At 49.7% G+C, this 24,786-nt stretch overlaps 1 protein-coding gene across 5 annotated transcripts in view; it reads right to left on the minus strand.

Moving 5' to 3' along the window:
* Positions 1 to 23,587, minus strand: part of ACACB (acetyl-CoA carboxylase beta) — a 114,772-nt gene extending 91,185 nt beyond the window's left edge. For 2 of the 5 annotated variants that reach the window (XM_040443630.1, XM_040443629.1), the window contains exons 1-2: positions 23,346 to 23,587; positions 15,349 to 16,004 (exon numbers count right to left, since the gene is read on the minus strand). In XM_040443630.1, coding sequence (XP_040299564.1) covers positions 15,349 to 15,995 — 647 coding nt within the window. In that variant the 5' untranslated portion in view covers positions 15,996 to 16,004; positions 23,346 to 23,587. Of the gene's footprint in view, positions 1 to 4,851; positions 5,118 to 9,470; positions 9,713 to 15,348; positions 16,005 to 23,345 lie in introns of those variants that run through there. The other 3 variants (XM_040443626.1, XM_040443627.1, XM_040443628.1) reach the window with 3 other exon arrangements.
* Positions 23,588 to 24,786: the final 1,199 nt, after the last annotated feature.

Here is a 24,786-nt window from a genome sequence, read left to right on the forward strand (position 1 = left end):
AATAAAATAAAATAAAATAAAATAAAATAAAAATCTCTTTTGCTGTCATTTAGTGGGAGGTTGACAGGACCTTCTCCTGGCATGGAAGAGAATCAGGCGCGAATACTGAGTCCACTTTTGTAACGCAGCAATGGGACATTCATCTGCCAGGAATTAAGCCAGAAGTTAACCACCCACAGGTGTGTCCAGTGGCTGTGTCACCAGGCAGGTCGAGGGCAGGGATGAGTGGGTTCAGGGGACCAAACTTTTGGTGAAGAACTGATTGATCATGGGGCGCCTGGGTGGCTCAGTCGGTTAAGCGGCCGACTTCGGCTCAGGTCGTGATCTCGAGGTCCGTGAGTTCGAGCCCCGCGTCGGGCTCTGTGCTGACAGCTCAGAGCCTGGAGCCTGTTTCGGATTCTGTGTCTCCCTCTCTCTGACCCTCCCCCGTTCATGCTCTGTCTCTCTCTGTCTCAAAAATAAATAAACATTAAAAAAAATTTTTTTTAAATAAATAAATAAACTGCAAGCAGCTTTTCTTCTAGAACCTCCTAGGGCTGGACTACTGAAACAAAACAGGACTTACAAGGGTACTTTGGAAGGGCAGATATTGTCTTGCCAATTACATCCCATCAATCAGCAAGGAGCTCAGTTTGTTTCCGATAACTTTATATATTTCCAAAAACAAGCAGATGTGGCCTGAGGGCCCTAACCTGCAGGCCTCTGATCTAGGGAAAGAGACACCAAAATGGTGAGCAATTATGGGTGGTTTGTGTTTTCTTCTCTTCCTTTATGTTTGTTAAATTTCCCGCAGTGATAAAATTTTAAGCATATTTATTTTGAGAGAGACCGAAAGAGAGTGAGCGGGAGAGGGACAGAGAGAGGGAGAATTCCAAGCAGGCTTTGCGCTGTCACTGTGGTGACGCGGGCTCGAATTCATGAAACCTTGAGATCACAACTTGAGCCGAAATCAAGAGCCGAATGCCTAACCGACTGAGCCACCCAGGCGCCCCGATAAATTATTTTCAATAAGAAAAAAAAAAAAAAAAGCTATGACTTTTGTTAACAGGGATGCTGAGCCCTAGCCATTCCGTCATCCATGGGGCAAGGCACTCAGTATCCTTAACTGTAAGATAAGGTTATTAACACGTACTTCACCAGGTTTAAAGGTTAATATATAGGAAGTAAAAAATGGCATCTGACACACAGTAAACTCTGTATTATCATTTCAGTGCAGTGAAGCCAAGAGGATCAGGGGTTGTTGACCTCCCAACCTCACCAGGAAACGCTTCAGCCACTCCTCTGCCCAGGGTCTGCTCCCCATCCATCCGCTCTCCCCGACCCCCCACTCTTATCTACAGCCTTCCCCGACTGGCTGGCTTCATCTTTTGGCTTCGGATAGTCTCAGCCATCCCGTTTCCATGCACGCAAACACTAAAACTCTAGCAAACTGACCTAAAGCACAACAACAACAACAAAAAGTCATCCAGGAGAAGAACACCATTTTGGGGCCTGGAAAAACCATTCCCGGCCGCCATTTTGATTTCAAACATGGCAACAGAGCCCCTCCATCAGGTGGGTCGCGGCCCATCACAACTAACTAGGCGGGTGAACACACAATGCTGCCGGAGGGGCCTTGTTTCAGACCCAGTCTCCATGCCAGTGGCTATTTTTATTCGTTTTTGACAAAGTTGGAGGCCAACCAACATTGGCTCTGGAGGGCCGACCGTCAACCGGCATTTGTTCCAAGGCAAGTGTGAGGGCTGAAATATTCCAGGGTGACTTTGGAAATGGCTTCAGGTGCAATCAACTAGGCCACAGAGCTATCCGCCAAACACCAAACACAGTCAGCTGCTCAGGCACAAGACCAGGCAGAAAACACCCGCAGGGAAGGAATAAACATCTCAAGTGTCACTATGAATCAGACACGGGGGGCTTCTCACTGAATCCCCAGAGCCCCGTGCAGGGGAGGCCACCATTTCCTGCTCACAGTGAGGAAACTGAGGCTCCGAGAGGCCCGATGACCTCAAGTCACACAGACGGCAAGTGTGGGCTTCCAATCTGACTCTGACCTTCTGAATCTAAGTTTGAGGCAGGAAGATATTTAAGACAAATGGGAGTATCTCTATTGTCTGGACTTGAAAAAACAAGCACTTATATTTGAGAGGCGATGTGTGTACCACTGGGTTCTCAGCTGGGGACAGTTTTGTCCCCCGGAGACACATGGCCATGTTTGCAGACATTTTTTTGTGGTCACAATGAAGGAGGGGTGGCCATCTAGTAGGTAAAGGCCAGGGATGCTGCTGAATGTTCTAGGATGCTCCGAACAGCCCCTCACCGCAAAGAATTACAGGGCCCCACGTGTTAGCAGTGCCTCAGCTGAGAAACCCTAATGGTTTCTAATAGATCTAATCGTAGATTAGAGCCATCCTTCTAGACTTTCAATGCAGAAGTTACCATTCCTGACCTGTGTGATCCTGGGAAAGTTGCTTTAGCAGGTGTCTCTTAGTTCCCTCATAAGATGAAAATATTAACAACATTAATTGCGTCTCCTTCCTTGAGTGTGTGTTCAGGGTTCAGCACCGGGCCTTGCGGGCAGTAAAGACCTTAAGCTGAGGGGCCTCTCCACAGGGAAGCCATGGGAAGAGCCCAGTATGGGGCCACTGGGCCCTGACATCAACCAGCCCTTGCCTCCCTACCTCTCCTTTCTCTTTTGTAAAATAGGGATGGTAACTGCTGAGAGCCGATGACCTGATGGAAGTAAAGTTATTTACTTACTATTTTCACCAAGCAAGTAAGGAAGAAAGGACACTGCATGGCTTAGTAAAAGGCTGATAATTCTGAACTCATCTTTGGGCTCCCAGACACAGAGACCCTTGGAAATCTCTCAGGCCTCCTGTCCCCCTCCCCACCGGCCCAGTGCTTCCTGGGATGGCCACCTGGGCTAGGCCAGGCTGCCACATGCTTTTGTACCTCCCACAAGCGAATAATGGTTTTTACCTTTTTATTTATTTTCCATTTATTTTTTAAGTGTTCATTTATTTTTTGAGTGCAAGCGAGGAAGGGGCAGAGAGAAGGGGACAGAGGATCTGAAGCGGGCTCTGTGCGGACAGCAGCGAGCCTGCTGTGGGGCTTGAACTCACGAACCGGGAGATCATGACCCGAGCGGAAGCTGAATGCTCAACTGACTGAGCCACCCAGGTGCCCCTGGTTTTTACATTTTTAAATGGTTGAAAGAATCTTACTTTGTGACATGAGAAAATTACGTGAATTTTCAACCTCAGTGTCCATAAATACAGTGTGATTGGAATACAGTCAGGCCCTCTCAATCATGATGTATTATCTGTGGCTGCTGGGGCAGTAAATGGCAGAGCTGAGTAGGTGTAACAGAGACCATATGACCACAAAAGCCGAAAATATTTACTATTTGGCCCTTGATGGAAACAGTTCACCAACTCTGAGTTAAGCGGTGCTTTTCGGCCCTGACTGTGCACTCCATCACGAGAAGCCTTAAAAACTGCTGATGTCTAGGCTCCACCTGGACTAATTACTCAGCATCCCCAGGATGGGAAGGATTGTTGGGGGTGGGGGGCTGGGGGGGAGTAGGGATCACCCAGGCATCTACATTTTCCAAAAGCACCCCCCCCCCAGGAAATTCTAACATGCAGGTGGGGGCGAGAACCACCAATCAACAACCCACATTTCAACCAGGCAGCTGGCCTTGGTTCTGAGCAGCATTCCCGTGGCAGCGAAGCCACTTGCAATGGGGGGATTCCAATTCTTGCAGGTTTATTCTTTCAGCTTAAGGTGGTTTCGATTCAATGTGATCCAAGATTCGTATGTTGAACTTTTGTGTAAATAGCCTTACGGATCAGGAAAAAAAAAATGTATCCTTTGTAGGCCACACGGCCAGCTTTGGGCACACCGGAAGACTTGAGGGGTTTTGCCAGAGGGGTTAGATGGGGGTAGAAATGTGACTAACATGCTCTACAAAAAGCTCAGTGTACAACAAAGACCATGATCCAAACAGGGGACCGGTGCCCGTCTGCAGGCCCTTTGCCTTCAGCAATCCAAGGAGGGTCCCCCGAAAGGCTCTGTTATTCTGCTTTGCAGAGGGACCAGAGAACTTCAAGGTCAGCCTCCTTCCTGGGGCATGTCTCCTGCCCTCTCTGAACCCCCCAACCTTGAACCCAAACAACCAGGTCCTTCTGGCTCCAAGTGACCTCACTTCCCTGCACTAACTATCCAGCAACTGTTAATAAAGATCATGGGGTGGGCGGGGATGCATGGGGAGAAGTGGTTAAGGGTGATTTTTGTTCCTCCTTTTTGCTTATCTAGAATTTTCTGACTTTTCAACAACAAACAGAACGTGACTTTGGTAATTTTTTCAAGTGCAATAAAATGAAAACAAGAAATCAAGCAGGTGGGGCTAGGAAGCACTGGGGCACAGAAATGCCTGCACTAATTGCTCAGAAAATAACCTTAAATGGGATGCGCGCTCAGATGCACATTGATTCGCCCCGGGCTTCGCGATCATTTCCAAAGTCCTGCCTTCCGCAACCAAGGCTTCACCAAAGCAAAGGGGAGGAAGAGGAGGAAAGCGCGGACCCCCGCCAGCGGGTCCACCTTTGTGTTTCTGAGCGCCCCCTTCCAAACAACATCACCGCCAAATCCAGCCTCCCGGGTTTTGCAAGGCAGTCTCCATCTCCCCAGCGGCCAAACTGAAGCCTGCATTTCTTTGGTGGGGGCGGGGAAGAGGAGGTGGAGCGAAGGGGTCACACAGCTTGTCTCTACTACGGGCGGGGGGGGGGGGGGGACACGCTGCGTAAGTTTGCAAAAGATAACGGTCATTAGAATTGCAGGCTTACTTACTTTACTTTGCGATCAGGGAAACAGACCTTGCACTTGGCAGGACTCATATTGACCTGCCCGCCGACCAATCCCACCCGGCTCCTTCCGGAATGCCGAGCATGCACCCCTGGACCCCCTGAAGCGGACCCCGGTCCCGGGGCCCAGCAGGGCAGCCACAGGGAGGCGGAGGCGCGGTCCGAGAGCGGCTCGGGCCGGGTTGTGCTGCAACCTGCAGATGCCGGCCCAAGCGCTGAGCTTCCTCCATCCCGAAATGAGTCCTGCGCGCAAGTGTCCGGGGCGGACGCGCCCGCCGAGGTCCCGCCCCCAAGCGGACCCCTCCTCCCAGAAGGGTCCTGCCCCCTCACCGGGCCCCGCCCCCTATCCCCGCCGGCCAGGTCCCGCCCCCCCGCGCCGGCCAATCACGGAGCCACCGCTGACCTTGGGCGCCGGGAGTCGACCGCCGGAGATGTTAAAAAAAAAAAAAAAAAAAAAAAAAACGCAAAAAACAAAAACCCTCTTGGCTGCTTTCCTACCCAGCTCGCCTGACTGGAGTAGAAGCGTTCCAGGATGGCACCCACTAGCTACTGGCAGCTGGGCAAAACTCACAAGTGCTTGAATACACCCGCTAGGGAAGTGGTGGAAAATACGGTTTATTTAAGATATGAGTCAGGGGCGTCTGGGTGGCTCAGTCAGCTCTCAGTTGAGAGCCCCACTCTTGATTTCGGCTCAGATCATGACCTCAGGGTTAGGGGGATACAGCCCTGCCTCGGGCTCTGAGCTGACGGTGTGGAGCCTGCTTGGGATTTTCTCTCTCCTCTCTGTCCCTCCCTTGCGCGCGCTCTCGCTCTCTCTCTGATAATAAATAAACCTTAAAATATGAGTCAGATGTCACCATAGTGCCTGGTAAAAGCCCCCGAAGTCAGGTCAACTTCTGGCTTCCAAGTTCCTGGTTTTGCTCATTCTTTCACCTCTATTCCCAGGGACAAGTTTGTTCCAGGTCCCTCTGTCCCCACGGAGAGCTCCCAACACACACTTCGGACCACATGTGCTTTCAAGGCAGGGAAGACCCCAGCTGCCCTGAGACCCTAAAAAGGCTTCTTTCTGGCTTCCAGCTATGGAATGAATGAGTCACAGGAATGAAAGGGACAGCATAAGGAATATAGTCGGTGATAGTGTAGTAGTGATGTATGGTGACAGATGGTGGCTACACTTGTGGTGAGCAGAGCATAACTATATAGACTTGTCTAATCACTGTGTCCTACACCTGAAACGAATGCAACATTGTGTGTCAGCCACACTCAAATGAATACATCTTTTCTTAAAAAAATAAGCTTGCTGCTAAGACCAGCATACCCTGAGTGCTCTCTTGTGCCTTTGTCTTATTTAATAGCGATCCTATTGTTTTTATTTTTTTTTTCATTGTAAGTTTATTTATGTTTGAGAGAGAGAGAGAGAGAGAAGAGAGCACTAGTGGGGTAGGGGAAGAGAAAAGAGGGGAGAGAGAGAATCCCAAGCAGGCTCTGAGTCCGACGCGGGACTCAAACTCATGAACCGTGAGATCCTGACCTGAGTTGAAATCAAGAGTGGGATTCTTGGGGCGCGCCTGGGTGGCTCAGTCGGTTAAGCGGCCGACTTCGGCTCAGGTCATGATCTCGCGGTCTGTGAGTTCGAGCCCCGCGTCGGGCTCTGGGCTGACGGCTCGGAGCCTGGAGCCTGTTTCCGATTCTGTGTCTCCCTCTCTCTCTGCCCCTCCCCCGTTCATGCTCTGTCTCTCCCTACCTCAAAAATAAATAAACGCTAAAAAAAAATAAAATAAAATAAATTTTAAAAAAAGAGTGGGATTCTTCGTGGACTGAGCCACCCGGGTGCCCAACAATCCTATCGTTTTTATTTCCATAATGCAGATAAGGAAACAAGACCCAGAGATGTACATTTCCTAAGGGTGAGGGAGCTGGAGCCTTGAACCCACGCAAACTGATTCCAGTTAGAATAAATGAATGAATACTTCTCCAAGTAGTTTTCATAAGTTAAAAGGACCCAAAACACTGCCTAGAAAATTTTGCAATGATAATAAATGTAGCCCACGTTCACAGCAAAGCAAGAAGCCAAAAACTAATGGAAACGTTTGCAAATATGGCCACAATGGCAGCAGTGACCTCTCCTAGGAGCTGTAGAAGCAGCCCTGCCTGAGGACACCAGTTTGCTGTGCTCTAGCAGGATATCAACTGTTTCAACAAGGGGATTAAGAAATAAATACATAAAACAGGTGAACACAATTCTCAGCTCTTCAGAATTTCTAGAATGTTCTCCACGGCCTTGTCTTTCCTTCCTCCAAAACAAACTCCACCTTAGGCTGGTGCATTTTTTTAAAGTTTCAAACCAGCCCCCTCCCCCCTGCAAATTCATCCCCGACATGACCCAAATGTAATATATTCCCCTCAAAATAGGGAAAACAATTAAAATCAGGGAATGAAAGTATTTCAAAAGACCCCAAGTCAGTAAGGATCAAGTGGGAAAGAGCTGGAATCGGTTTACTTGCATCGCTCTGGATTTTTATCCTCTAGTGACAAAACCCCAACACCTGTTGGACATCGTGGTGATGCTAACTTCTCCGCCAACCCAGCCCGAGAGACGTCGTAACACAGCTCGCTTTCACGTGGGGGCTCTCAAGAAAAGGATTTCACTTAGATGTCCGCGCTTGGCACGTCATCAGAGTGATAACGACTTGGGTTTTTCTCTGCCTGCCTTATTAGGGAAGAGACGCTCGGAAGGAAAGAATAACACACGCCCCTATGCTCGGTACCCGCCTTTATACAAACATCTCCTCTAAACAATTGTCACTGTGCTTTCGATGACAGTTCAAACTTGGCTGTAGATGCAGTCTCGTGTTACAAGCCCTTCTGCTCAGGCTCATCAGAGGCTAAATTTAACTTGTTGGTATGGCAGAGGGAAAAGCCAGGTCAATGGCGAAAGACACACGCAAAAACAAGAAATGGTACACGTACAAGTGACTAGCAGCACAGTGGAAATTCCGGAGCCGTGAGCGGCCTCAAGCCTGGCCCTGTGCCCTCTGTGACCCCGAGCAAACCTCTTCTCTCCACTTCATCTGTAAAACCATCCATATACCAAGTGCGTTCATTCAGACAAAAACAAAATAATGCCCTGGGGCATTAACCTGGAGGGCTCAGTCCGTTAAGTGTCTGACTTCAGCTCAGGTCATGATCTCATGGTTCGTGAGTTCAAGTCCCACTGACAGCACAGAGCCCGCTTCGGATCCTCTGTCCTTCCCTCTCTCTGCCCCTCCCCTGCTCCCCTGCATGCGAGTGCAAGCTCTCTCTCTCTCTCTCAAAAATAAAGAAACATTAACAAAATAATTTAAAATAATCCCTTTCAATATGTGATGGAGGAAATGTTCCATTAAGCATAGAGCAGAAGTGAAAGATTTTTCTAAATTAAGATACAGACAGGGCCCCTGGGTGGCTCAGTCTGTTGAACATCCGACTCTTGATTTCAGTTCAGGTCACGATCTCACAGTTTGTGGGACTGAGCCCACATTGGGCTCTGTGCTGACAGTGCAGAGCCTGCTTAAGATTCTCTCTCTCTCTCTCTCTCTCTCTCTCTCTCTCTCTCTCTCTCTTTCTCTCTCTCCCCCTCTCTCTCTGCCCCTTCCCCACTTGTTCTCACTCTGTCTCTCAAAATAAATAAATAAACTTAAGGGGCGCCTGGGTGGCACAGTCGGTTAAGCGTCCAACCTCGGCATAGGTTACAATCTCACCATTTGTGGGTTTGAGCCCCATGTCGGGCTCTGTGCTGACAGCTCAGAGCCTGGAGCCTGCTTTGGATTCTGTGTCTCCCTCTCTCTCTGTCCCGCCCCCGCTTGCACCCTGTCTCTCTCTCTCTCAGAAATAAACATTAAAAATTTTTTTAATTATAAAAAAATAAACTTTAAAAAAATAAAAATAAAGCGGGATCCAGATATTTAAGAGAGAGAGAAAGGAATGTTTAGTTTCTCTGGATCCTGTATTAACAGCCAGCCTCTTCTGAAATTCAATATCCAGTCCACCAATGAAACAATGTGAAAACAGAGACCCCCTTCCCCCGAACCTCCCAGAAAACATCTTAGGAGCTAAAAAGAGTTGAAAAGGGGGTTTCTGCCAGCCTCCCCCTAAATCAATAAAGGAATAAGTAAATTAAAACATTATCAAAAGATCCATGGCATTTCACTGAGGGACAAATAACAAATATTTATAGACAGTTTAAAGTTTTATGACCTGCTCGCTACTTGGAGCAGAGGAAAAGAGATACGGAGGGGAGATCATGAGCAGGAAGGATCTGGAAGAGGCCCGATGCAAGCCCACCCAGGACATTATCTGGGACAGAAGTGCAGCAAGGTCCCGGGTGTCAGGGTGCTCGCTCGCCTGTGGTGTCCCTTCACTGCGGTCCAGACCCCACCGACCCGCACTCGCCTCCCTGGGCTCTGCGGTCTGTCTTGAGAAGCCTCTCTTGAACTCAGCACTCCCACCAGGGAAGTGAGTGGTTGGGAAAGCACCCTGTGGACTGCCTTGTGTTCTACCATTTTGTTGGGGACACTTCGCCTGCCCCCCCTCCACTTCCTCCCCTGCGGACACAGGCTGCTATACCTTAAGGATGTGCGCCCGGAGGGGCCTGGGAAGAGCCATGGCCACAGGCGAGAGCTTTGGAAGATGCCCATTCAGCGGCCGGCCCCCGAGGCAGCCCCTGGGCCACCCACACCCGCCACTCCTTCTCCCGTGATCTCAGCACACTTGTGAGGTAGACACCAGCATTGCCCCGCTTCGACGGAGAAGGAAATTGCAGCTGAGAGAGCTCACGGGACTGGTCTGAGATCCGAAGCCAGACCTGTCTGCCTGCGGGGCCTGGGCCCTTGCTATGACCACTGTGCTTGGCACCCAATGACAGTGATCACGCCATGGCACTGTGGGCTCACAGTAGCTCAGCTAAGCGTGGCACCGGGCCTGTGAGGTAGGCAGCACTGTGACCTCGTTCTGGAGGATGCTGAGGCACAGAAAGGTTAACGGCTCGGCCCCGGGGGCACTTGACAGCTGAGTGGAGGAGAAAGCATGCGCAGTGGGAAGTTCTCTGCCCACGATGGGAAGTTCTCTGGGCTAGTGGCCTCGTAGGCTCCTTCCTGGCCTGGCCTGGCCTGGCCTCTCTGAGGCCATCTGAGCACCCACAGTGCCTGCACAGAGCCCGGCAACCAGCAGGCCTATGATAAATGCTCCCAAGCCCATGAATGGATGGGACAAACCTTAGCTTCTCCACTGGACCGTTTCATCTCTGCGTTTGTCCTAATGTTTACCTAGGAGGACCCAGACCATCCATGGGCAACCGGCCCAGGAGAAAAATGGTTCGAAATTAACAAACTTTCCCCAAGCTCTCTTCCCCCCTCCCCCCCCACCTCCATTCTTCCAGCACCGCCCCCCTGCCCCCCACCACGCACCGCTCCACACACAAAGAAACAAAAGCAAAGGCTGCTGGGGCCACAAAGGATCTCAGAGCATCCAGTCCAGCCCCCTGAGAGGGTAGGTGACATCCTCAAGGTCACAGAGCTTAATGGCTGCCTCCCCTGCCTCATTCTTCTCACTAAGGCCAAGAACGGGTTAGGAGGAGGGTGGAGGCATCTCTGCTGGAGCCCAGGTTAAGCATCGCAGACTCCCTGCTTTCTGACCTGCACCTGCTGAGGGTTCGGGCTCGAATGGCACTGAGGGCCTATGATTATCTCTGATAGAGATATCAGAGACCTCTGACAGACCCCTGAGGGTGAGGGCTTCAGCTTTTTATCTAGGAAGTGGGATGACTGGTTCAGTTTTCCCCCCAATATTTTTTTTTTAACGTTTATTTATTTTTGGGACAGAGAGAGACAGAGCATGAATGGGGGAGGGGCAGAGAGAGAGGGAGACACAGAATCGGAGGCAGGCTCCAGGCTCTGAGCCATCAGCCCAGAGCCTGACGCGGGGCTCGAACTCACGGACCGTGAGATCGTGACCTGAGCCGAGGTCGGACACTCAACCGACTGAGCCACCCAGGCGCCCCTCCCCCCCAATATTTTTATAAGGTTTTATTATTAAACATTGTTAACACTTGTTGTAACAATATCTACAGCAGAAAGTTGGAAAACACAGAAGAAAATTTAAATGACTCATAATTGCACCATATAAAAACAATGATTATTAACTATTTTGACACATTCCTCATAGACTTTCCAGCCACACACACACGCACACAAACATTAAGCACCCTCATTTTCTGTGCTTACTAATTGGGCAGAAATCTAAGCACATTACATTCATGTGTCCACAATCCCTTATCTGAAACTCCCAGGACTCAATATGCTTTGGAATTTGGGAACTTTTTTGGGGGGTGATGGTAAAGCTTTACATGATACGTTTTCATGTTACTATTTCAGCAGCAGAAGCCATGAATATTCACAAAACGGGATAAATAAACACTACAAACAACTTTACATCTATTCAAGGTGGATTTTGCTGCTAAATGAGTTCACCACCAACTAATGAATTTCCAGGTCGTAAGTTTATTTTTTTTTTTAAGTTTATTTATTTATTTTGAGAGAGAGACAGACAGAATCCTAAGCAGGCTCCACACTCAGCACAGAGCTTGACACAGAGCTCAATCTCATGAACTGTAAGATCGTGACCTGAGCCAAAAGCAAGAGCGGGACGTTTAACTGAGTCACCCAGGCGCCCCCTGGGTCATAACTTTAATTTTCAGGACTACAGTTGTGCGATCCTGAACCTGTCCTATCCCACCCATTCAGTCTACACACGCACCCACAGGAGAGAAGTGTCAGGGCAACAGTGCTCTGAACGGGCATCTTACCCCAGACCCACTCTATACTAATCACATTGCCACTGCTGACCAAAGTGATTACCTCGGAACCTTCATTTCACAGCACGTGAGCATTTTGTCACTTGTAATGTTCTCACCAGCTTTGTTCTCTAAGAGTTGCGTGGGAAGTCCGCCATCTGGGGACTATTTCCAAGTCCAGAGAAAAGCCAAGTCCCAACACCTGGCCTGAGATGAACCCAAAAGGGAAGATGAGGAGGGGACTTGAACAGACAGCACGAAGTCACCGGGTCCATAATCTCAGCCGGCCCTTGCCAGCTGGGAAGATGGAGGGAACAGGGAGATTGTACAACCATATTAAATGCAGAAGAAAAATTAGGGCTTAACCATGGAACTAGTCTACAAAATCATACGATTTACACAAAAAAGAGTTTTATGAAAACAAAAATGCTATTGCTGCTGAAAGCAACAGCAAAGTGTCTATTCACCCATCCATCCATCCATCCATCCATTTATTCCTTCCTTCCCACTTTTCTTCCTTCCTCCCTCCCTCCCTCCCTCCCTCCCTCCCTCCCTTCCTTCCTTCCTTCCTTCCTTCCTTCCTTCCTTCCTTCCTTCCTTCCCAGATTCATTCATGAAGTGTTTTGCACGCCCCAGGAATGCAGAATTCTGTCTTTGGCAAGCCTAGGTTCCTCACTGAATTCATGCATTCAGCAAATATTTATTCAGAGTCTACCATGAGGGGCGCCTGGGTGGCGCAGTCGGTTAAGCGTCCGACTTCAGCCAGGTCACGATCTCGCGGTCCGGGAGTTCGAGCCCCGCGTCGGGCTCTGGGCTGATGGCTCGGAGCCTGGAGCCTGTTTCCGATTCTGTGTCTCCCTCTCTCTCTGCCCCTCCCCCGTTCGTGCTCTGTCTCTCTCTGTCGCAAAAATAAATAAACGTTGAAAAAAAACAAAAAAACAGAGTCTACCATGAACCCACACTAGGCTAGTCGGTGGGGAAAACTGGAGACCTATGTGGCACCATTTTCATGGACCTTGCCCTCAGTGCAGGAGACAGGTAACAACCAAGTCAACACAAGGAAATTAATGACATAATCTTCAGGAATTATTATGAGTTGTGAAAACATATCAGAGCAATCAATCAAGAAACAGGGGCACATGGGGAATGCTTGGGGACAGGGAACACCCTTCAGAAGAGGTGACTTCGGGGGTGCCTGAGTGGCTTAGTCAGTTAAGTATCCAACACCATCTCGGCTCGGGTCATGATCTCATGGTTTGTGAGTTCGAGCCCCCAGTCGGGCTCTGTGCTGACAGCGTGGAGCCTGCTTGGGATTCTCTCTCTCCCTCTGTCTCTGCCCCTCCCGCACTCACTCTCTCTCCCTCAAAATAAATAAATAAACTTAAAAAAAAAAAAAAGCAGAAGAGGTGACTTTGGTGGGCAGGCAGGACAGGCTACAGGATTCACAGGGCCCAGTGCAAAATGAAAACCTGGAACCCTTGTTGAAAAGTTATTAAGAATTTCAAGAGGGAGGCAGCAGAGGGTCACATGCCTTGAAGTAGGTCCTGGGGGGAGGTGTAAGGAAACGGTGGCAGGGGGAGGGGGGTGTGGAGGAGGGGGTGGGGGCCATTTCAGTTCAGAGGGAACAGCAAATGTGAGTTTTCTGGGATGGCGAGGGCACAGGGGGAAGACAAAGGCTCTCTGAGATCATTCAAAAAGAGCTCCTCCCACGCCACAGAATTAAACATGTGCCGTTTCTCTACCCAGTCTCCTGGCTGGTGGCCTGGCAGGAAGACGCCAGCATGGGCCACAAGGTGACCTCTGGAGCGACACAGAGGTCACACGGTCTGTGAAGAACGTGTTACCAGCAGGGAAGATCCGCAGACCTATCAATGCCTTTGCTGTGGCTTCTGCCTGAGTGTAGCCCCTTGGAATAAACCACCCCCCACCCCAGTCTTAGGTTTCTGTCTGCGAAATGGGAAGGTTGGAAGGACTAGCAAAAAAAAAATAAAATAAAACCCCTACTCCCTACCTCCATTTTGCAGAAACAGAGCCCCGGAAGGTTAGGGGATTTGCCTGAGGGTGCAGGTTATTTAGCAGCTGACCGGGAAAGAATAATATTAATAAAGGGAACTCCCTGGACTCCAGCAGGGGCACTTTACCCACACATTGGCCTTCTCTAAGGCTTCATTTCCTCACCCCTCCGGCTGGTTGCAGGCCACCTGCCCACATCTGAACGTGGCCTGGGCTTTTGACCTGGGGGCCCCAGGGAAGAGGCATGACCACCCTGTGGAAGAGGGAGAGCACAGCAGTGGCTCTCTGCAAAGCAACACTCTGAAGGGTTTTGGGGGGGAGGGGGGTGGGAGGCTCCCCCCTGAATATTTCTTCAGAGTTGACCCAAGATGGACCAACGGATGTGAGCAAAAGGGTCAACAGTAGCCAGGGCGGGGTGGCGGGGGGGGGGGGGAGCACCACGGATCTGAGCCCTGGTTTTCTCATCTGTAAAATGGGGACCCACCGCCAGCCTTGTGCTGTTGTTCTAAGGGATCAATGGATAATTTATATAAACTGTGAAGTGGTGGGTGAAGTGGGTGTTGGGGGGACAAAGAGCAAGCCACAGGGAGGAGCTATGAAGGAATCGGGGGCTTATTAAGTACCTACTATGTACCGGTCTTTGCATACGTTACAATCGTTATGCCATTTAATCAGGTCAGTGTTTGGCAGATGAGGAACTGAGGCCGGGAGAGGCGAATGCCATACCCAAGGGCACACAGTGGGGGGTGGCAGAGCCCAGGTGGAACCAGCTCTGCTTCCAACACCAATGACTGCTCTTTGTACCAGACCCTAAAGCCCTCCCTTCCTTTAACCCTTCCGGAACCTCAAACTGAACTCCCCCTGAGGACGGTCAGTACAGGGAATACTCGCATTTCGTCTCTCTCTACCTTCTATGTGCTCACCAGAGCGCAAATTAAGCTCCCTGGGAACGTGGGCACCTATGGAAGAAGCCACCTCCTCGTCCAAGTTTTTCACGTTCGAGAGAGAGAGTACAAGAGGTGCGCTGAGACCGACAGCCAGTGGGACTCTACCTCCTGGAGAAAGGAACAGACCGGAAGGACAGAAGGACACTGGAAGGAAAGCAGAGGACCTGGCCAAGTTACGGTTGGTGGCTCTTCTCTTTTCTCTGCTTGTCTGTGTTTCCTGAGTTTTCCACCTGGAACTACCGTATTCTGTTTGCAATTCTGTCGCCCGGAAGGGAGGCGGCAAAGCTCAACAGCAACAACAGAAACAAACAAAGCCACCAACCGCACACCCGGGCTCGACACTCCCGCCTGTGACGGGCCTATGGGCATTTGTTTCCAACAAATTGCTGGATGCGGTTACAGTATCTGAGTTTTTGTTTTGAAGGCATCCCTAAGGGGAAGGCATGTGCCTCCGTGCTTAGTTACCTGTTGAAAGAATCAAGGAACAAATGAACGAAGGTCTCTTCAGGAGGCAGGGAACCTGTCCCTCCCTCCAGCCCCCATCATCCCATCCCGCAGGGCTCTTGTCAGCCTTGGCTCATTCGGCTTAAATTACAACCGGTCACGCTCAAGGTCGGCTTCCCAACTGGGCTAAGTTCTTTCTACAAAGACAGTCTCCTGTGCCTCCCAGTTAGAAGGACACAGGGCACGTTACCTTATGGTGGGGACGGGGTTCTCCGGCTCGCCTGCAGTGAGAACAGCCTCCAGAGACAGAGTCCCCAGGCTGGCCCGGCTGCCCTTCCGGGGAGACTCTCGGAACAAGCCGGCACTGGGGTCCTCATCGGAGGAGTTGTCATCGAAGGAGCCCAGGATAAAGTTGGTCATCAGCTGCCTCTTGATGTGCTCCTGCTTCTCGTCTTTCTTGGAGAGGGGTCTGGCTCGCGGGCCCTGGGGCTTGGCTGGAGACGACGGGCCATCGGTATCTGGGGTCTTCAGGTCTGCGGTCCCTGTTGCATTGGCTTGGGGCGCTGGGGAGGTGTCATCAGAGGAAAGGGAGTCTCCTGGGGGATTCTGGCGTGGGGGTGGCCCGGAAGTTCTTTGCTGATCGGTATCGTCGGCACCTCTGTGGGAGGCTGGCTCAGCCCGGTTAGGAGTCTCTGGCAGAGGGCCGTTGTTATCATCTTTCTGCGGTGGCTCCCCTGAGCTGTCTGAGGCTGGAAAAGGCGCTTGGCTTGGGCTACAGCTCCCTTCGGGTGTGCTCTTGGTGACTTGCTTGGAGTCTGTCATTTCCCCCCAGAATTTTAACCAGGAGAAGGTCAAGCAGGAGAAAATCAAACAAGATAGAAAAAGAAGCAAGGTCATTCAGAAAATCTGTAGGGGAAAAAAGGAAAGGCATTTTAGAGTCTACATAATGGAGTTATTCCCACCCTAAAGGGGCTCGCGGGGCAAGGGGCAAGCTGGGGTTCTGTGGGTTCAGCTGGCCGTGCCAGAGAGGAAAGGCAGTGGACAGAGTGGTTCTGCATAGAACACGCTCTGTGGTCCTAGGCACGTTCCTGAACGCCTCTGGATGTCCGTTTCTCACCTCTCATTTAGGGACACTAACACATGCTCATCGTAAATCATCAACATGCACGTAAGAGATGAGTAGATCATGCCTGTTATGAATCCCGTTATAGATTCCTAAGACCCAAAAAGTAGAAGCAATCCAAATGTCCGTTACCTGAAGAATGGGTAAACAAAAGGTGATCCATCCATACAACGGAGTCTTATCTGGTCATAAAATAGGACTGAAGCATTGACACACGTTACAACACAGATGCATCTTGAAAACATTATGCCAGGTGCCAAAGACCACATTGTATGACGCCATGTATCTGATACGCCCGGAATAGGCAAATTCATAGAGACAGAAAGGTGAGTGGTTGCCTAGGGCTAGTAGGATGGGGATAGAGGGTACAAGGGTTGTGTTTGGGGGGATGAAAATGTTCTAAAATTGACTATAGTGAATGTACTTGGGGAATGTACTAGAAACCACGGAAGTATATAGGTTACATGAATGAACCGAATGGCATATGAATTATCTCTCAATAAAGCTGTTACCTAGAAAGAAAAGAGAAGACTCTACATATTCCAATTCGTAGATGTAAAGGGACTGTTACGTCTGTCGCCATTATCTTATCATCGCCACCGCCATCATCGCTGTATTACTGTCACAATCGTCATCACGGTTCTGGAAGGGGAAGGGCACTTTGCCTTATTTTCTTCCTAGCGCTAGTATGCCCGGGATGGAGTGTGCTTAGAACCGAATGAAAACCCAGCAACACCGAAGGGAGTCTGCTCTGTTCCAGGGTCTAAAACAGTCTCCGGTAAACAGGGCGAGCTTAACAAGAGACAAAAAGTCATTTTGCCGAACGCATGAACGCAGATATTCTGATTTCTAACCCATGCCTCTTCCCTCCACGCTAACTCTGCCCTATTAATGGAGTCAATCATTGCTATTTGAAGTAAAGATTGTTAAAAAGCAAACAAACAAAAATACGACCTGAACGTGTTGAAATTTCGGAACCAATTTGCCACAGGGATACAGTAGAAGCATTTAGAAAAAACAAAAAACAAAAAAACAGGACCACAAAGCTCAAACACATCAATATAGTATCTAAAAAGCTTTTGTCTTTTTATAATTCAATATTATGTTCTTAAGGGAAGTAGAAACGTTCTCAAGATTTCCCAGAACGGCACGACCCTGAGTACTTCTTGTGCACTTTGGGCAACAGAAACTGTTGAAATGTCATCAGGGTATTTTCCAGGTAATACACAGGGTCAGGAGGTTTTTTCCCTTTAAGGTCATCAAGTTTCTTTTTACAGAAAAGGCAGTCAAGGGTGGCTCAGCATCTATCAATGTAACAAACCACATCCATAGAACAGAGTGGAAATTGACAGGATGACCTCGATGAACACCAAAAAAAAAAAAAAAAAAAAAAAAGCATTTGGCCAAAATCCAACACCCTTTCATGATAAAAAAAAAAAAAGTCAGAAAAGTAGGAATAGAAAGGAACTTGAATGCAATAAGGCACGTTATGAAAAACCTATAGCTAATATATAGTCAATGGTGAAAGACAGGAAGCTTTCTCCTGAAGATCAGGAACAAGGCAAGGGTGCCCGCTTTTCACCTATTTCACCTATTTTGCTATTGTACTGGAGGTCCTAGCCAAAGCAATTAGACAAGAAGAAGAAATAAAAGCCATTCAAACGGAAAAGGAAGACCTGAAATCATTTCTAATCATAGACGGCATGATCCTATACAGGTTTCCCCGCTATCCAAAAGTAGAGAGGTTCCTCTGAAAACTTTCATAAGTTGAAATGGCGTAAAGCAAAGAAGCAATTACCATTAATTGATAAGAAAACACTTTTGAGCATTCCCAGGCCCATAAAATAACCTCTCTTAGGCTTTTCTGGTAGCTTAGGACACATCTTGCTAATGGATACACAACATAAATCAAGACAAAACTCAGATGCTCACAGACACAGTTCAAAGCTATGGTGGCTTTGGTGCTGAGGTGCTGAGTGTGGTTCTCACCAAAGCAGCTTGGCTATTTTAACTTTTCCACTTTTTTTCCTAAAAGCAAAAATCCTCTTCAGATTTCCTCCAGTTAGCAAAAACAGGTACTAGTGTAGGTCTTTCACAAAAACAAAGTGGCATAATGTGAACTTTCAAAAAGCAGGAGATGCCTGTGTATAGAAAATCCTGAAGAATCCACACACACGAGGCCCCTGGGTGGCTCAGTGGCTCAGTTGGTTGAGCAGCTGACTCTTGATTTTGGCTCGGGCCATAATGCCAGGGTTGTGGAATTGAGCCCTTCATCAGGCTCTCTGCTGAGCATGGAGCCTGCTTAAAATTCTCTCCCTTTCTCTCTCTCTCTCTCTCTCTCTCTCTCTCTCTCTCTCTCTCTCCCCCTCTGCCCCTCTCCCCCACTTGCATTCTCTCTATACATGTAATTTAAAAAATTAAAAAGAAAAAAGAATCCACACACACACACACAAAACCCTAATAGAAGTAATGAACAATTCCATTTACAATAGCATCCAAAAGGATAAAATATCTAGGAATAAATTTAACCAAGGAGGTGAAAGACGTGTACAATGCTGGTGTATAAAATATTGCTGAAAGAAATTAAAGAAGATCTAAATAAATGTAAGACATCCCATGTTCATGGATTGGAAGACTTCCTACTGTTAAGATGGCCATACTACCTGAAACGATAAGCAGATTCATATGGAGCTGCAAGGGGAACCAATAGCCAAAGCAATCTTAAAAAAGAACAAAGTTGGAGGACTCACACTTTCTGATTTCAAAACTTACTGTAAAACTACGGTCAAGACAGTATGGCACTGGCATCAAGAACAGGTATATAGATCAATGGATTAGAATTAAACGTCCCCAAATAAACCCATATGCATCTATGGCCCATAGACTTTTTATGAAGATATCAAGACCATTCAATGTGGGGGGTGGGGGAATGCCTCACTGGCTCAGTCAGAAGAGCATGAGACTCTTGATCTCAGGATCGTGAATTCAAGCCCCATGCTGGGTATAGAGATTACTAAAGAAAATAAACAAACTTGAAGAAAAAAAAAAAAAGACCATTCAAGGAGGAAAGAATAATCTCTTCAACTGGTTCTGAGACAACTGATTTCTACAAGCAACAGAATGAGGTTGGACTCTGTGGGGAATAAGCTTAGGGATTCCCCAGGCTTGCACCGATGGGTTAACAAGGCATAAAGAATTAGAAAGCCACAGATGCTCACACCCATGTTTGGGTAAACAAGATTAGTTAAATAGGTATAGAGAGGGCGGGGTAAAGGCTCCAACACAAAGGTATATGAGGTAAGTGAGATTAGGTATTCAGGGCAGATATGCCCCCCAATTTAGTACTATAGCAGAAAGCTTGTTCCACAGGAAGGAAGAACCAAATTAGGTAAATAGGTAAATAGGGCTATAGACCACTGCGGGGTAAAGTTGCCCTGAACAACCATCTGCCTATCTCCAGGATTTTGTTTTATATTGACCCGAACCTCTAACACCGTATATCTTCAAAACCCTCTTTCCCTCACGCCCATGAGTTAATGTTCACAGATTTATTATCTCTTTGCGCACGTCCATCATCACGTTTGTAAGCCTTCTGATCCTAATAAAAACGGAGCAAGGACCCTTAATCAGGGCTCTTGTCTCCTCCCGGACATTAGCCATCTCTTGCATTTTAATCCTGCATCCTGCTTTCTTGCTGGACAAGAAAGAACTCTAGACCCAGAGTCTACGACAGGACTCCTAACTCAGACCATATAAAAACTCAACTCAAAATGAGTCAACAACCTAAATAGAACTAAAACCACAAAAAAATTTCGGGCACCTGGGTGGCTCAGTCGGCTGGGCGTCCGACTTCGGCTCAGGTCATGATCTCACAGTCCACGGGTTCGAGCCCCTCGTCGGGCTCTGTGCTGACAGCTCAGAGCCTGGAGCCTGCTTCGGATTCTGTGTCTCCCTCTCTCTCCGCCCCTCCCCCGCTCAAGCTCTGTCTCTGTCTCTCTCAAAAATAAATAAACATTAAAAAAAATTGAAAAAAAAAACACAAAAAATTTAAAAGAAAACATGGGAGCAAATCGTTGTGACCTCAGAATTGGCGGTGGATTCTCATCTGTGACACCAGAAGCATGAGCATAAAAAAAAAGTAGATAAATTGGACCTCATTCAAATTAAACACTTTTATGCATCAAAGGGCACTACCAAGGAAGTGAAAAGACAGCCTCCCGAAGGGGAGAAAATATTTGTAAATCACACATTTGCTAACAGTTTAGCACCCGGAACATCTACAGAAGTCTTACAACTCAGCAACAAAAAGACAAACAAGCTGATTTAAAATTTTTTTGTTCCATTTATTCATTTTTGAAAGACAGAGAGAGAGCAAAAGCAGGGGTGGGGCGGAGAGAAAGGGGGACACAGAAACGGAAGCAGGCTCCAGGCTCCGAGCCGTCGGCACCAGAGCCCGACGCGGGGCTCGAACTCACAAACCGCGAGATCGTGACCTGAGCAGAAGTCGGACGCTCAACCCACTGAGCCACCCAAGTGCCCCCCCAGACAAGCTGATTTTAAAACGAGCCGAGGACACGAACGGACATTGCTCCAAAACAGATATACAAATGGCCGATAGCTCACGAAGAGATCCAGCCTTAGTCGTTCTGGAAATGCAAATCAATATACTGCCATGTACCATTTCAGACCCACAAGGATGGCTGCAATCAGAGAGATAGAGAAGCAGGGAAGGAGGGAGGGGGGAAGGAAGGGGGGCGGAGGGAAGAAAACAGCAAGGGGCTGGTGAGCACGTGGAGAAACCGGAACCCCTGTACGTTGCTGGGGCCACTGGGAAATGGTGGGGCTGCTGTGCAAAACAGTTCGGTGGCTCCTCAAAAACTTGAAGGTGGAACTGCTCTCTGACCCAGGGCTTTCCCTCCCTAGACGTAGCCCCACAAAAACTGAAAGCGGGGACTGAAACAAGCAGAGGTACACGCCTGTTCACAGCAGCACCCAGCTTTCTGATCCCCTCGCCTTGCTCTCTCCCCAAGGCTCCCCAACCGCGGCACTATTGGCTTCCGGGGCTGGAACGTTCCCTGTTCCGTGGTGGGGACCGTCCTGCGCATCGTAGGGCGCACAGCCTTCACCCACTAGACGCCGGGAGCACCCCCTTCCCTCAGCTGCGACGATGCAAAATGTCTCCAGACGTCGCCAAACGTTCTCAGGGGACAAAACTGCTCTCGGGTGACCACCACCGGGTCCAGACCCCCAGGTCTACTCCCTCGCTCCCTCCTGCTTCTCGATGGTGAGGTCCTTCTGGGGACTCCACTCTTGCACATAGCAAGTTCTCAAGAAAGTTTTAAAAAGTGCCAGCGAGGGGCGCCTGGGTGGCGCAGTCGGTTAAGCATCCGACTTCGGCTCAAGTCGTGATCTCGCGGTCCGTGCGTTCGAGTCCCGCGCCGGGCTCTGTGCTGACCACTCGGAGCCTGGAGCCTGTTTCCGATTCTGTGTCTCCCTCTCTCTCTGCCCCTCCCCCGTCCATGCTCTGTCTCTCTCTGTCTCAAAAATAAATAAACGTTAAAAAAATTTTTTTTTTTTAATTTTAAAATAAATAAATAAAAAGTGCCAGCGAGAAAGGTCAGAGTCCTGAAATTGCTGGCTCGCGCATGCCCTTAGGACAGATTTAGAAATTAGTCACTGGCAGGGGACAGTACCAAAAATGTTGCAAAGGCTATTCTGGCTCCCTTAGCGAGCCCATTAGGTTAGAGTCCTACACCTTCCCCGGGCAGGAGAGCGTGACAGGGTGCGAGAGCCCACAGACCTCCAGCATGGAAACAAAGACAACACGGCATGGAAACGGCACCGACTGGTCTCTCCGGGCCGGTTCGGCTGCCCTTGTAGACAGGGACGAACTGTCATTCATTTCGGGATCTTGGTGCCCAGCTTGGGACATTGCAGGTACCCCCAAGGCGTGTACAAAATGAACGATACCTCCGCGCACCCACACTGAGCACCAACTGATGGCTTGAGGCAAGCTGGAATTTGGCTTTGGATTTGGACTTTGGAATTTTCCATCCTGGGACCTTTATCGGGGATGCCGGGATACAAGCAGTGTCTTTCCAGCGGCTCTTGCGCAAGAGTGTCAGGCCTGCGTCAGGCTCTTTGCTGGCAGCTCAGAGCCTGGAGCCTGCTTCCAATTCTGTGTCTCCCTCTCTCTCTGCCCCTCCCCTGACTGCTTTCTCTTGCTCTCTCTCCCCCTCTCTCAAAAATAAACACTAAAAATTTTTAATAAAAAAATTTTTTAAATAAACAAATAAACATAATAGTATTTATACATATTACACCGTCACGAGTATAGGGTGCCTGCTAGCCTCAAACCTCAGAACAACTGTGATGGATATTATCATTGCCGTTGTCATTTCGCTTCCATTTCACAGTTCAGTAAATGGGCTCAGAGAAGCTCAGGACCTTGACTTCACTCAAATCCAGCCCCCGCACCCAAACCTTTCACAGTGTCCTAGCATGAAAAGTGGACGTAGATAAATTCCCTAAAATGGACGGTGTTAACCCCCCAGCATGTGGACACCCGACTGTAAAACCAGACACCTGGCCGCGTCCCTGGAAGACGGAGCATCAGAGCGACATGGAAACTAACAGTGCCAGACGTGGCACAGTGGTCCAGGAGGAGACTGCGCAGGCGGTTTGAGTCCATAGGCAGGAAAGGCCAGAGGAGTCCCCTCAGTGAATCTCTGGGGCCCACGCCATGCCAAACGGTCGCCCTTCGCCGAAAGCGCCCAGCTGACCCGAAAACTGAGCACAGCCAGAGCTATTTATGTGTCTTGCAAAGCAAACCTTGCCAGGTGTCAGAGCAATCATGGGTCCAGCCACAACGAACGCAGGAAACCGCTCGGCACCTACAAGCACGGGGCAGCGACCAAATGAAGAGTGGAGGGGGGGTGGGGTGCGGGGTGGTCGGGATCTGTTGGCCCGCGGCTCCCCACCCCTGCAACACACACCCCTCCCTGGCAAGGTCTGTGCGGGACCGAGGGGGGCAGAATGCCAGCGTGAGGACAGCAATTCTGTTCCACGCTCGGATTTTTCCTCCCACCAAGAGGAAGAGCACCTGGGTGTTTGCTTCCACTTACCACCACGGTGGCCACGGCCGCCAGCTCCATTCTCATGTGGGTCCTGACAGGCGCCCACGGGGTGACTAAGGGAACCCGGCCCACAGGGTGTCACCTTTCAGCAGGAGGCTGGTGTGCATCAGGCCATGGGGGAGGAGTTCAGACCGGCCGGTGCTCCAGCACGGGTGAGTTTTTACTCGAGTCAGCCATGCGGCACGCCCTCCTTTGTCCCCCATGGATCTAAGCCACTCGTGAAGGTCCGTGCTCAGGTCAGCCCTCCCCTGACTCGGACTCAGTTACTCGGGAGGCTGTCTACGCTCTCTGGGGCTGGCCAGCCCACAGGGCCACCCCCCCCCCCCCCCGGCTTGCCACATTCCTGTACGTACTTAGGCCTCTTTCACTGCTTGTACAATTGACCTCTGGCCCAAATCTGCGTCTCTCGACTGTGTTTGAAACACTCCCCTGATCAGAAGCACCTTCTGTGCCCATGTGCTCACCTGCGAGACGCTTTGCCTGGGTTTGGCCACGTTGGGACGGAAAGAGAAGCAGAGTGTCAGGATAAAGTGCGGGCAGCCAAGAACCCTCCAGCTGGCAGGCGGGCGGCCCGATGTCCTTTTGCTAAGGCAGAGGTCACGCAGGTGAGGGGAGCCAGCCTCATGAGGCTGCCCGGGCGTTCAAAGCTGACCGGCGGATACCTTAACCTGCACGCCAGCCTGCAGGAACGGGGGTGTCACGGGTCACCGTGCTCCCCCCAAATCCACCTGCTCCACCCCACAGCCTGGGAGGGGACCCTTGGAGGTGAGCACGTCCTTATTAAGGAGTGTCCTTATTCTATAGATGAGCAGAGGTCGGAGGTCCCGCGTGAAATTAGCAACACAGCCATGATCAGCACTGCGGTCCCAGCTCCAGGCCAGGGCTCCTTCTACACCAACACATCATTCACGGCAAAACCCCACTGTCCTTGGGCACCTTGTTTGGTGCCCCGGTAGCTGACCTCAGCTCTGCCACCTACAAGCAGGGTGAGCCTTGGGCAATACTTAGGATCCTCATCTACAAAGTAGGGTAAGGACGTGCGTACCTCGCGAGACAGAGTGCCGAGAGTCCAAGGTGATCCCACGTGGGGGAACTGAGCCAGTGCCGGATGCAATTCATCCCGACGACCGCCACGAATGACTGCACCGAGAGTCCAGGGCAGCACGAGTCACTGCGCAGCGAGACCCCGCCACCCACGGAGTGCTATCTGGGACAAATCACGTTCCCTCTCTGAACCTGAAGTTCCCCGTCTGGAAAAGCCTCGCCCACCTCAGAGGATTATTGGAAGGACCAACCAAGATCTGTTTAGTCACTAAACACAGCCCTCCCCTTCTTGGTGCGGCAAAATGCAAAGAATGAGGCAGGTGACCGTGAGTGTTGTTTCAGCTGTGGGTCCTCCTCCACAAAGTCACACAAATGGACTCACATT

Source organism: Herpailurus yagouaroundi, unplaced genomic scaffold (genome assembly GCF_014898765.1).
Source record: "Herpailurus yagouaroundi ecotype Mexico unplaced genomic scaffold, PumYag 191, whole genome shotgun sequence".
Classification (NCBI taxonomy): Eukaryota; Metazoa; Chordata; class Mammalia; order Carnivora; family Felidae; genus Herpailurus; species Herpailurus yagouaroundi.